Raw genomic sequence first — 16005 nt, 5'->3', positions numbered from 1 at the left:
AGCTTTGATAATTTTTCAGCATGGTTTACAATACTGTGAACTACATGGAACGATCTCGCATAATGTTTAATTAAAGAAATTTGATCTTTCCTCAAACCTTTGTAGTTTGCACATCATAAGCTACACTGATAATTAAATGCGTCTTATAAAATACTAAATAATTAACATTCTATATTTCTTAGGAATTTGGAGTTGAGATGTACTTTCGACAGTTCTGGAATGACCCACGGCTGCAGCTCTCTAGATTCAATTTCTCAAAGCCATTGTTTCTTAACTCTGAAACAATAAATGAACTCTGGATTCCCAGTACATATTTTGTCAAGTCAAAGAGAGCTTATCGTCATCACATCACTAAAGACAATGTATTACTCCGGATAAGGCCGAACGGTGATATTTTCTACAGCCAAAGGTTCGATTCCAAGCTTTTTTATGATCTAATGAAGTGTTGTAACTGAGAAAATCGAAATCCCATAAGGATTCCAATAAGGTTTCAACAACAAAGGATTTTTGGTCAAACATTGAGAAATCTATAAATGGGGACTTCTCTACAATTGTCTACAAAGAGGAACTTCCCTACAACTATCTCCCTTCTTCGTAGAACTCCCTCAATAGTCAGCAGCACCTTCCTAAAACCTTACTTTACTACAACTTTTCTTCCTCGGGTGTCATTAACAGCATTGGTTGAAATTCAAGATTTTGATTAAGGAAAAGGGTGGAGGTGGAACTAAGGCCATTTATTTTTCTTCAAGAAGTCAGGTTTAAACCCCCAAACCTTGTTAATTTCCACAAATGTGCATAAAGGCCAATGAAATGCTTGAAAAGATAAGCTAAATAAGGTTTCATCTGTTACCTATAATGCTATAAACGATAACAATATTGCACGATTGACAGAAAATTTCTCATGGTCGACAAAAAAAACCAATAGATGTTCTGAAATGATTCAATTGAGTTTTCCCATATGACTTCAGCTGTTCACGAAAATTGTATAAGGCCTTACCTGTAAAACATTGTTTAATTAGTTTACAATTCTGTTGCTCAAAAATTCCTTTCAAAGATTCGCATATGCTCAAAGACAAGAAATTTATCGTCTGACTTGAATCAATCAGCTCTTTGCATATCACTTACAAAGAAATATTTAGACAGTTTACGTCAAAGTGCTTTTGAAATCGAAAGTTGAAATGGGGCTATAGCCGTATTATTTAAGAGAGAGGACTTATATCTTCACGGATAACTTCGAAGCTTTTATGTTTTTCAGGCCTAATTTCGGTGTACATTTATTTATTGCATCAGGGTGGTATAAGTACAACACCAAATTTTATGATGTTATTTGATGTCATTTTATCTTACTTCAACTCATGCTCTTTTGCTTGTAAAAGCTTTTGTTTTGTTCATTTCTTCTGTTACCCTGTGTTTTTGTGAAAGTAGCTCTTGAAGATTTTGTACTAAAGAGACCTTTAAAATGATGTTTTCACTCAGAACAACAAAAGAACCTAAAAAATAGGTACTTATTCCGAGTTAAGTTTCTTATAAAAATGTGTATTACTTTTAAAATTATAATTTTTAGGATTTTTTTATGGAAAAGTCATAAAGGTCCCGAGTTAACAATTTATCAGTTTATCCTGCAGGCTCTCAGTGAGTACATCATGCATAATGAACCTTCGCTACTTTCCACATGACACACAAGTCTGCAGACTACTGGTTGAAAGTTGTAAGTACCTTTCTAATAATCATCTTCAGAATATCACACACATGTATAGAGTACCGAAGTGATGACGTCATAAAAATCTATTTTTAGAATTTCTGAATTTTGATCCCAGACCTAAAATAACATCATAACGTACCTCTAAAAATGCAAAATCAGTTAAAGGCATTACGAATTGGCTGAGATATGGCCGCTTGAGCACAGGCTCTTGCCCCATCAAACCTCTGTAATTTGGTCTTGGTTCATAACTTTATCTTGGATCATATTGAAAACCATTCGAAAAATCATTTATAGTACCTTTGCTATTAAAGTTTTCAAAGGTGTCAGCCTCAAGCTTTCCTGACAAGCCAAGTAATAACAAATTGAGACTTCCTTAAAAAGCGAGAATGTATTTGGTATATTCTGTCATACTGCAGGTTTTTCATTTTTCAAGATTTTGGGAAAAATATTTAAAACTTTTCTGACGGCTCTGTATACACACTTTAGACCATTCCTTCTCCGAGCCCTCCCTGAACTCGTATCATCTGGAACCGTTGGTGAATCCACATGCTTCCTAAAAAATTTCAATGCGAATTCTCTTAAAAAACATCATTACATTATATAGATAAAACTACATACTTTGCTTTTTATTAAAATTGGTTGATATTTTGAATTTTAGATGCATATCAATCGATAGACATTGTCTATAATTGGGGAGAAATAATGAAAGGCTCCTTCAACAATATCCAAAATGCTGTGTTTGACATTCCTTCGTTTGTGGTCAAAAGTGTACGTCTATCTAAAGGCACAAATAGATACTCAATTGGTAAGTTGAAAAGTCTTTGCTCAATATTTCAAAATTGAGTATCTTCATTCTGTTAAATGATTGAAACGGTCTTCTCTCTCATGTCTACCTAGAGGCTAGTAGGTGTTTGATGGCAGGCAAGCTAAAGACGAAAAGAAAATAAACTGTCTGTCCTCGGCATAGTAAAGAGAACTAGTATGATAAAAACCCTACTTCTATGGTCCTACCTCACAATGGCGCTGGTCCAAAACAAGCGCCTACTGTAACAGGCACTTCCGTTATGTACGGAACACATAGGGCGAGAGGCAATTCACTCGCACATATCATAACATATTTTCACAAAAAACAAAGGGAATTTCAGGGATTTTTAGATTTGACGGCTGTATTTTCACCAATGGTGTACGGGATTTTCATAGTGTGGTTAGCCCCTCGCTATAGGCGACTGTTGAGGAGTCTGGCTAGCAGTAGTCTGCGTGCGGCCACTATTGTTTCAATGAGGTCATCAACGTAATTCGCTGAAAGTCAAGCGTTCAAATCAGCAATTCAGTCATACACTATTAAGAGACACCAATAGCAAACAGACCCTCTTGGCATACAGTAACTTATTTGATTGTAATCCCTACCGTCAAAGATCTGGCCATCCGAGCCCATCTGCAAATTTGGACAACTTCTTTTTGAATCTCTTGCAAAATTTCCAATTTTCTAATTTGCACAAAAAGTATATTTATTTTCTAAAGTTTGTATATATCAAAATCCAAAACCAAGTTCTAATAATCAAGGGTGTGCATCCTTCGTATGTTGTGCCCCTGTATTAGGTAAACATAACTACATGGTGCAGTCATGCAGTTTTAGTTTTCTGAAAATTTTTGATATTATTGCACTTTTGCAGTAAAAGTTGCTGGTTGTGAAATAGTATTACTAGCAAACGGGAAATGGGATTTTCTCGAATTGACTTCATGAAATAGTTTCTAGGGATTAACTGTTTATGGATAATCGAACTCCACATCAAAACGCAAATGTTTAAGTTGGAGAACTGGGAAAATATTTTTAGCCTCGATCTGACCAAAAGCTCTTATGAAAAGATGCTAAAATTATCTATATATTTGGTTTTTTCATAGACATATTCACTGACTTAATGAAATTTCAATTGATACACTTATGTTTTATTATACTAAAGTTGGATGCATATGTTGAAAGTTTATAGTAATTTTTAAAGAAATTTTTGGTTGTGACATAGAGCTTCTGCCAAACAGCTTCAAATTGATCTTACATGATCTAAAATCAGTTTACTTGAATGACTGTGTAATGTAATAAAATTGTGCTGTTGAGACTTAAACTTATTTTTCTCTCACACTAACAGTCATAATTGTGTTTAATATTATCACTTTTAGGAAATCATTCTTACCTTTCGGCCACTTTCACATTTCAAAGACGGGTTGGATACTTTCTAATCGAGACTTACATACCATCAGGCATTACTGTCGTCATTTCATGGGTCTCGTTTTGGATCCCAGCTGAGTCGGCACCAGCAAGAGTCTCACTTGGTATAACAACAGTTCTCACAATGACAACCATAAGCAGTGCAACAAGGCAGTCACTGCCCAAGGTATGTGAAGCGCCATGCCTTTGATATCTGTTACTTTATCCAGGTGAGCCAGCCACCAGAAACAAAAGTCTGGAATTATAGATTTCAGTAAGTTGTGAGATTTCAGAGAACAGCATAACAAAATCATCCTGATTACTTCGGCTGAACTCATCCTGATTACAATTTTGTTCGAATTTCAATAATTTTTAGTTGCTTGTAAATGTTTTAATCGATACATAGTCTCGAAAATGTCTCAAAAATAAACATTGTGACGGAAGGTCAATCATTTTGGTTAGACAAAAAGGTTTATGAATGGTTTTCAGATCTTGAAAGACGTTTTGGTAGAGCATTTGGATGTATGAAACATTAGTGTCTCTCACAGTACTTTCGTCATACAGGTGTCCTACGTCAAAGTGGTTGATTGGTTTCTGTTGGTTTGCCTCGTGTTCGTCTTTGCTGCGTTGTTGGAGTATGCTTTTGTTGTCTATTATCACTCAAGGCTTCGAGACAAAGATGAGATTCTATATCAACTAAGAAAACTGAAAACGGATAAAGGTAACTGTCACCACACAACTGGCATGAAGCTGCACGTTGAAGATGACAGTACTGACGATGTAAGGGTCATTTTGTGCTTCTTTTTAGGTTAATAGACATTTCTTATCTCCTTCTACTTCTATCTTAGACTAATACACGTTTAATGTCTTATGAACGACGCCACGCGGGGAACTATTATTCAACGTTTTCGATCATATCATAGAAGGAAGGAATAGTCTTTAATACGATTGAGAACAGTGACTTATTTCTCTTATTTAGATTGAGAACAGTGACATTTTCTCTATTTCTCGTATTGCTTTACGCTTCAGAGTGTGAAGATAATACGCTGGACTCGCGTGCATCAGGTTTAGTGAAGGCTGGTTTCTACTTAAGTCACTGTTTCTATGCGAATTCAAAAAGAACGAACCAGCAAAAAGGGGAGCACTTTCCGTGTCGGGATACTCTCTACAGAGTTCAAATACTCAGTGCATTTACAGCAAAAGCGCAATCTGCACCTGACCTGCTAACAAGTTGCGTAAGTTTGCTCGGTCGCACAAACAGCGAGAGTGAAGTCGAAACCGGCACTATTCAAGTCAAAATAGAATGGCACCAAATTTGTCATTGGCCTAGCTTAGCATAGCAATTTCATAATCAAACCAAAGAATCGACTTTTTCTGCACTGCTCACGCTCATGAAATTTGTAATGCCTCTTAATATGTAGCAAAGGATACGCATTGTAGATATCCCATCGTGTATGATTAGGAAAGAATATCAGCAAGTGATATGTGCAAAGTCACAGGATAGCCTTTTATTGGAAACAATGCATTCACATGATAAGAACGTGCATAGGTCATTGTTAAATGTACTTATGCCTTATTAGGTATCAGCGGAAACACATATGGGCGTATACTATCTGTAAGGAAGCTTCAGAAGAAATGTCATAATGTAAAGATAGCCATTTCCTAGGGTAGCTTTCCATATTTTATTGTTAGCAAATTTGCTTTTAATCGATTATTTTAGTTGCATTCGCTGAAAATGGCCATAGTTAGTCCTTGCGAAAAATATAGTTGTCCTTTGTCAATAAACAGTTTAGGATTCCTTTTGCGATAAACTCCGAGACTTTTCCGGTCGATCATGGAATCCTTCACAATGGGAAGCATGAAGCAAGTGACAAAAATGATAATTAAGATGCATATTCAGAATATGCTGAAGATGTCACTAAATGACGTCATTGCAAGTTAAAGTCATCGCAAGATAACCTCATCTCTAGATAACGTCGTCTCAAAATAACGTCATCGCTAGAAAACTACATCGCTAGATAACGTCATCAGTAGATAACGTCATAGCAAGATAACGTCATCGCAAGGTAACCTCATCACTAGATAACGTCGTCACAGATAACGTCATCGCTAGATAACTTCGTCGCTAGATAACTTCCTCGCTTAATAACTTCATCGCTAGATAACTTCCTCGCTTAATAACTTCATCGCTAGATAACGTCATCGCAAGATAACATACACGGACTCTGTGTTAAATTTTCCCTTTTGCGTGATATTATTCCTAGGCCACGAGTGAAAATTTTCACTGTAACGTTATCTTTTAGAGCTCGAAAGATAAATATTCTGAGCGTACCAGAAATGGCACCCATGCTGGATGGCAATTCGGAAATAGCAATCACACGAAGAAAAAATCAGCAAAGGAGATTCCAGTGAAATTGCTTAGCGACGTCATGGTCCTGCCAACAAAAATCGACCAAATCGCAAGAAAAGGATTTCCAATAGCTTTCTCTTTGTTTCTTTGTCTATATTGTGTAAACCTGACAATGGCATCAAAATAGACAATTCATTTTAAAGAAAATCGATATACGGAAATCTATTCAATAACTCCTAAATCATAAAAAAGCTTCTATGAATAAACCTAGTTAAATAGTTAAAAACAAAGTAAATAGTAAAAAAGAAGAGTATTAAAAACAAAGACCTTAGGGTCATCAATATAAAAGAAAAGCTGATAAAAAAAATTCAACCATTAGTTCGAGCATCAGATTCGAAATGAAAGAATAATAGCAATTCTATCTATTTCAAAAGCCCACAAATTCATTTCAAGCAAACTTTAAATCATTTGAGAAATTTAAACCTCTGTAGGTAATCCTATTTTAAAAATTGTAATACACAAATCCTTCGATGATTTGCTTCACGTTACCTAGAAGACCTTTTGATTCTCATTTCTCAGTGCCTTACAGAATTCTAAGAAATCCAAAAAGTGATCTCAAGTTGCCATTAAAGAAATCAACCAAGGGACAAAAAGATATTTTCCGAAGAGCCAAAGTCTGGAAGGCCTTTTTCTCTTTTAAGAAGTATCCAATGATTTGCTTGAATTTCAACTTTTATAGTAAAAGATTTTGTTTGAAAGTTAAGTTTTTGTTGTAAGGGTCGGTCTTTGCTAATCAGCATCGTTGAATGGGTCACCGCCCTAAACAATGTGAAATTATTACTGTTATCAAATATTGTTGTTAAATCATTCTAAAAAAACAATCTATAGGTAACTTCTAGACAACGTATATGTCTTTACAACTGAAAAAGCATTGCTCCTAAAATTTTTCTATATGTCTGAAAGGCTTTAATGAACTTGGCTATAGGTCTATATGGCCTATGCATATTTACCTCTAAAGGCTAGTCTAGAATGGTATGATAGTGTTCAGTTGTTTAAATTCCCGGAAGACGCGGGCGTACTTGAAGAGCAGTCATAAAGCATCTATATGACACATAACATCTTAGTTTTGCACGCCATGACTCCACAACGTATTCGTTAACATTATGTTTCTATAAAATTACAAGATTAGCAAAATGCACTGCATTTTGAGAAAAATCATATTATTATAAGTAGAATTTGAGGTTACTTATAAAGTGATAATACAATAGAAAACACATTTAAATGATATTGTAAACATCTGCGCGGAGAAGTTTAAATGCCAGTGACTTAATGTAAATAATAAAAAATATCATTTCCCGAGTTCATCACTTATAGGTTCCAAGTTTCTATTGCATCCTTTTTACACTAGTTCGTGTTATATATTGTTTTTAATAAAGAGTTTTGAAAAAAGCAAACGTGTTACGACGCTATGATGTCTTTTTCTAACATTCTTTAGAGTATAAAGCTAGAGAACATGTACCCGATTGTGGATAGAAGTGGGTCAATCAAAAACGCAGACACGTGACAATAGAGATTACCCAATCGCTGGCCTATTGAAAATACTACCGTTGGTTTCCAAGGATGAAAAAGGAACCATTCTATCTTCACAAATGTGGTTTTTGCCTTGTGTACAAGGATTCTAAAACCAGCCTGTAAATATCATCCAAAATTTTAATTTCGATCCTTTATTCTGACATTTTTCACTCAAAGGATTGTATTAAAATGTTTGCTTTTTCAAAGCCAACTTTAAATTTTGTACTGCAAAAAATATTCGTATCATGCCTTTTATTGTAATTAATTTCATGATAAACACGTCCAATAACTAAAGGTATCAAATATCATAATTTTTTAATTATAAGAACAAATCTATGTCATAGCATATCTAAGCTTGATTGGACAACTTAGAAGAGTTTTAGCCTTGAAAATTAGAATACATTATTTCAGCAGTTAGAAATTCGGCTTTTTGCATTCTATTACTATTATACAGGCTCGAATTCATTTGGTAAAACTTGTATGCATATCAAAGGGTGCAAATTGGATTTAAGTTGCATTACTTTTTAAAATCGCAGATTTTGTTGGGATTCATTTTATTATGTGCAAACAAAATTTAACGAATAGCATGCGATGTTATGTGCATCAAAACAAACGATCCCGACTTGAGCCCGACAAAACATTTCCTACTTGTTTTTGGCCCGGCCACCAAAAGACTTACTCTTTCTCAACCTTTGCCAGAAGCCCTACCCTCAGTTTTGGAATCATTTAGTATCGGGTCATTATCATACAAGACAGGCTACATGAACAACGTTCGAATCTGATACACTCTGTGTCGTATTTTGGAGCAAAATTAATCTGCTTTGAATCCGTCGGAATACCTTTGAGCTGCTGTGAATGCTTGAATGGGATCAGCTGTTGCTTTGGAACATTTCTTTGAGTGCCAGATTTTGCGAGGCAGGCAGTGCGGAGCTTAGCGTTGCCGTGTAGATGCAATAAAATAATGCTAAAACTGAATCCTGTATAGTCTGAACAGTCGCAATATTTGCATTGGATTGGGTCAGTTGATCCGTTAAGCAGTGCATCTGGCAAAGTGTTAGCAGTGTCTAAATATGACAGCGGTTCGAGTTTGACTTTTTTCCAAGTAGCGAAGAGAAAATCTCGAAATCTGTAACACACATGATTTATATAAGAACAGAGTTTATAAGAACGCAAACTTTGAAAATAGTAAAAATTAAGATCATCTTAAAGGAGAACTGACACGCAAAAATAAGTTTGGCTAAAACGGTAGTTTGTGACAAGCAAATGCCGGGATCGAAATTTTTTTTGAATCACAGTTACCGTTTTTGAAATACAGGCGTTTTAAGTTGAGAAACGACAATTGTTCCGACTACTTGAGACTCGAGGCGAAAATCGTCACGAGTGGGCGATCATCTTCAACGTCACAAGTGACATGTTCTCAGGACGCATTGTGTTTTTTTTATAGAGAAACACAAGAAAATTCTGCGGACAAATGTTTATTTTGTGCGGGTGAAAGGAGCTAATTTTGCATTTTTGACATATAATTGACTTTTTCATTGGTGTAGGACTCTGATCTGGAGTTTTATTACACTGATTTCGAAACAGATGGAAAATGTCAGCCGTCTGAGTCTTTGCTACCAACCAGCGCTGCCGCTTGGGCAGACAGTCTTCCCATGGCTCAACAGTGATGATATTATGAACAAAGAACAGATTGGAAGTACAAACTGATATGGAATTTCTATTAAAAACATTGCTATTTTTACAATTCAAATGAGATCAGGTGTCGTAAAACTAGAATTTCATTTCAGATTGAGACTTCTTTGTCCAGGCTGCTTTGTCTGTCTGGCCTAATTCGCTGAAATGCCTATGATGTCCTAAACGGAATTGAAAGTTATTCATTTTCAATGTAACGTTCTATTTCTCAATGTGTCAAACGCGTTAACTGTATCGTGATATTAAATAGTAAAGACGGGTTGAAAGTCGCACTTGTGCGGATTATATGCCATTTTCACCGGACGTGCAGGGTTTCCGGAATTGATAAGTTAGATGGCAGTCGAAAAATCTGGACTTATGAAATAGGCTCTTAGCTCTTAGTCAAAGAATTTGATTTCCTAGTCAAAGATTTTGAGCTGCCTTTTCTGAATGTTCTTATAAAGGAATAGGCTTATTTCCAAAATACCCATGTCGTTAATTTTTGCTACTGCAACGACGTACGACAAGCTGGACTTGTTTTTCTCCTTCTTTGTAACTCAAACACCTTTTGCTTTGAAGCTGCACAAATTTATTGCAGTTTGCTACATGATTCTATTTTGCCTCCATGGCAGCCATAATTTATTTAGATTTGCCATATAAATATTTGTGCGTTTAAAGCAGGTACAAATAGCAAGCAAACAACAATTTTTGCAAACTACTTTTTCAACAGATGTTCCAAAGAATTCCGAGCATTTTTCACAAAATCTGAACAATAATGTCTACCTAAGAAAAACCAAAGAAAGATTCTACCCAGGGAACTATGAATATATAGGTGTTGCTATAAAAAATACAAGAGTGGTCTCTTGAAAAATTTCTCAAAAAAAGACAGCAGAAAGAAAAAACAGGGTTCATCTTTGGCATTTACAAGGTAGATCGGAAAGTGGTACGACAAGCGCGCCGTTCTTGAAAGTCAAAAGATCTTCGGCGCATGCTTGCAGCGTATTCCTTTTCCGTCCATACCGTGAAGAAAAAACCCGGCTACTGGGCGTCGTCCCACAGTCTTGTGCCGTTTGAGATCTGGGATCCAGTTGGTTGTTGAAGTAGTGTACCCAGATGAAAGACACATGTATCAGTACAGGCATGTTGTACTATTTATTTATAAATAGCTTCATATAAAGTGTTTCATATTTATAATTGCACGAATTCTTTGTTGCTTCGCAAACAAGAAACGGCTGCTTAATCGTTGGTTCATTTGCTCCTTCCTGATTAGAATTTTACCTGGCGAAGCATAAGTTGCTGAACGGTAGAGTTGGGAAGTGGGGCTATAGCCCCCACAACCCCAGTCAGGACGTTCCTGCATACATAATCGGGGGGCAATTCACTCTTGCAAATAGCGTACGAGATTTTACCAAAAACAAAAGGATTTCTGGGGATTTTCAGCTAAAACGATAGGATTTTCACAAAAGGTGTACGAGATTTTTGTAGAGTGATTTGCCCCTCGTACATAATATACATGTAAAAAGTAGCTTTTAGTCTAAAAGTCAGTAACAAAACTTCTAAAAAGGAAAGACGGACTGCTTAAAGTAAGGAAAAAAGAAGAGATAAAAACCCAGGAGGAGGCTGTTATCAGCATTTGCTTGCATCGTTTTTCTACAATTTTTTCTAGAAGTGATGGATTTAATGTTTTGCAGAATATCATTCCTTATTTTGACAGCAACAGTTATAATGAATCCATGCTAATAGCCGTTTTGAATTAGCATGATTTAATAATGAAGGAGTCGGCGCCCATCTGACAATATCTCAGACAATTGGTGACAGTTTTGTGGACAAGTGATCGCTGCATATACCAAGGAGAAAGTCTTTTGGCTGGTCAGAAAAAGTGTTCAGTTTATCCAAAACTGTTTCGGAACATTTGCCAAAGCGCTGTCGCTGTTTCATCTACCAGTATTAATCTGTCTACATGAAAATAAAAAATGCTTCTCCGTAGACACAAATAATGTCTGCCTTTCCAGATTGATTGCGTTTCTAATAAGCCTATATCAATCCAAAAACGAGAACATATATTTACTAACTTAGAGTTTTCGATCCATGCTCTGATGTTTTATACTCTGAAGAGCGTCAGACAAAAATCTTTAGTATACTCTTAAATTTGCCGGGGCGAAATATCAGTATACTCTTAAATTTAATTTATTTTGAAAATTTATGTCGTGACATTGGATTCTCGTTGTCGTATTGCTTTGTTCCTGTATACCTTTCATTCAAAAATCTTTAGCATGTTTTAAAATGTATTTGCTTTTTTCAAAGCCATTCTCAATTTTCTTAAACAAAAGCTTGTATGCCTTGGTTTGTTCAATTTCATTTATTTCTTCAGTTTCCTTCCCTTTGTCATAACATTATCATAGCCAGTTTTTTCCCCTATCATTATTGTAGCAAATTACCATATTGATTAGGTTACAAAATTTAGCCCAGCTTGCTTAAAAAGCATTTTAAACATAATTTATTGTTGTTTTTTCTTATGTATAATATATTTAAATAATCTGCCACAACCCTTTATTTTTGACTGACATCTACAATAATTTTCCTCATTAATTTTTGGACAATTGAGCATCCTTGGGATCATAAGCTAAGGTCGTTTATTAGAATTAAGTCGTTATAACAGTTCAGAGATATGCCGATCCTGTAAAAAATTATGTTTTAATTATCGGCTGTGACATTTGCTTGCTGTTCTTAACGGCTAATAAGCTTAGCAAAGCAGTCGTTTCAATAACTGAAATCGTGGAAATTACAAAAACAGAAATTTTATAGACTTTTGTCAACAGCACAAACTTTGAGCTAAGTCTAATAGATTGTCTTTAATAATTCAGTTCCCTAGGTTATTCCTATAGCCCTCTATCTCCTTAGCTTAAAGTTTTATAAATCAATTTTAGTTATCTCAAGCTCAGAATATTAACACAAGCCATAGCTACAGGAATTTATAGTTTCTTGAGACTTTTTGGTGAGATCTTTAACCTTTCTTTGAGCATCTCTCAAAGTTGATTAAATGCAAAGCAATTTTGGAACAAAAAATAACTTGAAGAAGGTCTAACTACAATCACAAATGCGCTCATGCCATAAAGTTGATGTAAAGGCTAAATTTAAATATTTTCTCTCTTCCTTGTAGCATATTAACTTCTATGCTTAGTGTTGCCAAAATAGTGTATAGCCTTTACAAATTTTATTTTTCTTCTCATTTCAACTTCAAAATTTCGAAGAAGGTCGGTTTTTCAAGTCAAAGTGAAGATTAAGCTGAAACTGTCTAATTAAACTTTTGCACATTTTTGACCTGTTTTGAAAAACCTTTCTCCGCAGCACTTTAAAACTGCGAATCATCAGTTTAGTCAAAATTGAAATATATTTCGTCTTTTACCATTTAGAAAAAATCTTATTCCATTTAGAGCTTCAGTGTTTTCTGTTAAATGATTGAGATTATGAGCTGAGAAAAATATTTGAATCTACTGATAGCATTTTGCAGCAGAAAATCAATCAGCAGCAGAAAAAACAGCGAGAATCAGCGAGAATCAGCGAGAATCAGCGAGAATCAGCGAGAATCAGCGAAAATTAGCAAACTTTCTGTATCCGCCGGATTCTATGAATCTAGGAACGATGACACGACGACGACGAGAATCCAATGTAGTCAATAGAATTTAAAATAGTACATGGATGTAAATAACACCAATGATGTTGCTTCGTTTTGTTTCAAAGCAACAAAGTATGAGAGCCATTTTGTATCAATCATTTTCTAAAGTTATCTCGGTAAAATGAAGAAAAAGGCAATTAAAAATAAAATAATTTTCATCTGAAAAGAAGAGCTAAGTATGTGGTTTGTTTTTGAGCTACACTGCGGGTAACTGCGAGCAATCCGAGGAGCAATCGATGAATAATATTATATATCAGACTTGCTTCTCCGGAAACCGTTAACTTTTGTGAGCAAATTCAAGCAGTCTTAGACCTCGCTCACACGCGATCGGATCCAAAGTTTCCCCGTTTACACAGGACCCCGATGGGTTCCGACTTTAAAAGTGATCCCAGCAGTTCCTGATAGCGGATCCAAAAGTGTTTGGGTCCGTGAGCTCCTGTGAGAACGCAACGCGCATCCGAACAGTTATTGACACTTAAAGACTCTTGGTTAACATTGATCCTTTGCGCGCCCGCGAGCGCAGCCAGCAAAGCAAAACAAAGTTTGATTCTAACCGAGCGGGGCTGTGGTAGCAAGTGAAACAACTCAGCCTTCCTCATATTCCATAAAAGAAAGATAAAATAAAGAACTTAGATAGTCCAACTAAAACCCCTCGATTTACCTCCCTTTTTTGCATCCCAATTTTCGGTGGAACGGGCTCTGTTGTCCGAAACAAGACCACTTTTGATAAGAGCAAGCCTTGCCGAGGCGAATGAGCCGTTGCTCTTGCATTTCCATCATGTTTTAGTAAGGTTTCCAGCCACTTTTCCTTCGCCAACTTCCAAAGTAAAGTGACGAGTTGATCTATTCATATGGTCTATTTTTGGCCGTGAGTTTAATTGTTCTCAGCTAAGCGTGTCGATAGAACCCCATTGTTTGAACGCTTGAACAAAAGTTCGAAAATATATCAAAACATCATTGTGCCTTAGCTATGGGCATACTAAACCGTACAAAACACGAAAGTTGGAGAAAGAAAAGTGGTCGATCCATGGGCGAAAAATATTTTACGATCTTCCTACCGTTTTGGCCGTCCGACTTTGCCTTTCGTAGCCATTCTTACTTTCGCGCATGGAAAGCATAGACCTGGCCTAGCCGTTAATCGATTTCTGTATTATAGAAATCCTTGCGGGGCCGCAAAGGATCAGTGTTAACCAAGAGTCTTTAAGTACGTATCAGTTTGGACCCCGTTCAGTGTAAACAGGTTTTTATTCAATCTTATGGTCAATGACCAATGAAACTGAAACCTTGCGGAAAAACTACTGTTTTGTGTCAATGGTGCTTAATGACCAAAAATATGTATTGAAATACTGCATCGTGAGCAGATTGCTTGCAATCCAAGTATAAAGCTACCTGCTATTCGCGTGCATAAAAATATCGATAAATAAATAATTTTATATTATGTATTTATATTAATCGAGTTTCTGGCTTAGTTTCTGCAATTGAAAGGAAAGGGACCTGTGTCGCAAAAAATGAATTCCCTAACATCTTTATTGAGTCAAATAAGAACGGGTGTTCATATAGAGAGGCCTATTTAAAAATTTAATTGGTATTTAGGCCCTTCTTGACAGCAGCAAGTGATCTCGTTGATTATTCAAAACAATCTGCAATCACCTTCGATGTAATTAAATTCTTCTTCTATTATGAGAAGAGCAGAAAATTTTTTTGCATAGTTTTTAGTTGTTTACAAATCGCAAGTAGTTTTTATTGCAATATCATTATTTGTTATGCTTTTGCAATTGTTAAAGGATGACGTGAAAGAGCGCTGAATTGAAAGGGTTGTTTTATCACGAGTTTGATATGAACAGATAGTAGATCATCAACATAAAAGCGAACTATTCCAGATCATTTTGGCTCAATTCACATGTCAGATGTAATGATGCAGAAAGCTGTCTTGCTTTTGAGTTCATTGCTCCTTGCAGCCAATGTTGTCGCAGCAGAAAACAGCACGTAAGAGCGTTGAACGATTTTCAATTCCTTCTAGGCCTAGCAAATCAGTTGCTCTATATTTTTTGGGAATGTATAATCTAGTGGATGTGAAATATCGCAAGTATGTTTGAGAATTCTCCACTAAAAGCTATCTTCTTTAGACTTTCTCAAGAAGTAAAAGAAATTGTCTGATTTGATTTATGCTAGTAGAATATGAAAGTTTGGGATGGTTTAGCAATTTACAAAACCTGTAAAGAAATTCTGACACACTAAAAAGATAACAGTGGATTTGTCTCAAGGAGTCTACTAAATAAGACCGGGAGGCGTGGCTCAGAAATTTTCACAGACACCAATATAAATGAATATCGCCGGGAAAAAAATCAAACAGAGGTTATTGGAAACAAATATTCTCTAGCCGGACCAATATGATATGAAAAAATCTGACCGTAAAATGTTTACCGTGTACCGATCAAAACGTTGTTGCAAATACTTTATTAGTTACCAAAAAAATTAACTAAAGCGAAAGAAGTAAGTTCCAGGCTAAAGAAATAAGTTAAAAATCTACTATCGAAAATGAGTTTTCTCGAAAATAAGTACAACCCGTTGGGAATTTAAATGCTTATATTTCCATATTGTTGCATATTTAAATGCAAGAAAGAGGGCAGTCGCTATTTCTTCAACCTCAGATCTTTCATAGCCTGATGAATATAAGATGAAATGGAGTTTTGAGACGCGCACAATCCTGTGGCTTCAGCGAGCTGCTCTGGAATTTATTTTTTTATGTCAAACTTAATGAAATAAAGACATGGACTTTTCTCACACCGAAGGCGTTGAGAAGTGCGATTTAATTGCTTATAACACACAAC

At 35.7% G+C, this 16005-nt stretch overlaps 1 protein-coding gene across 5 annotated transcripts in view; it reads left to right on the top strand.

Moving 5' to 3' along the window:
• LOC135686796 (glycine receptor subunit alpha-1) overlaps nucleotides 1–16005 on the top strand; it is a 41508-nt gene that overhangs the window by 10477 nt on the left and 15026 nt on the right. For 3 of the 5 annotated variants that reach the window (XM_065203135.2, XM_065203136.2, XM_065203134.2), the window contains exons 6-12: nucleotides 183–409; nucleotides 1626–1708; nucleotides 2361–2507; nucleotides 3878–4092; nucleotides 4470–4685; nucleotides 6209–10636; nucleotides 14959–15160. In XM_065203135.2, coding sequence (XP_065059207.2) covers nucleotides 183–409; nucleotides 1626–1708; nucleotides 2361–2507; nucleotides 3878–4092; nucleotides 4470–4685; nucleotides 6209–6442 — 1122 coding nt within the window. In that variant the 3' untranslated portion in view covers nucleotides 6443–10636; nucleotides 14959–15160. Of the gene's footprint in view, nucleotides 1–182; nucleotides 410–1625; nucleotides 1709–2360; nucleotides 2508–3877; nucleotides 4093–4469; nucleotides 4686–6208; nucleotides 10637–14763; nucleotides 15161–16005 lie in introns of those variants that run through there. The other 2 variants (XM_089108945.1, XM_065203137.2) reach the window with 2 other exon arrangements.

The sequence above is a fragment of the Rhopilema esculentum genome, chromosome 6 (assembly GCF_057945365.1).
Source record: "Rhopilema esculentum isolate cy_ngs chromosome 6, ASM5794536v1, whole genome shotgun sequence".
Taxonomy (NCBI): domain Eukaryota; kingdom Metazoa; phylum Cnidaria; class Scyphozoa; order Rhizostomeae; family Rhizostomatidae; genus Rhopilema; species Rhopilema esculentum.
This window is presented reverse-complemented; position numbering and strand designations above follow the sequence as displayed.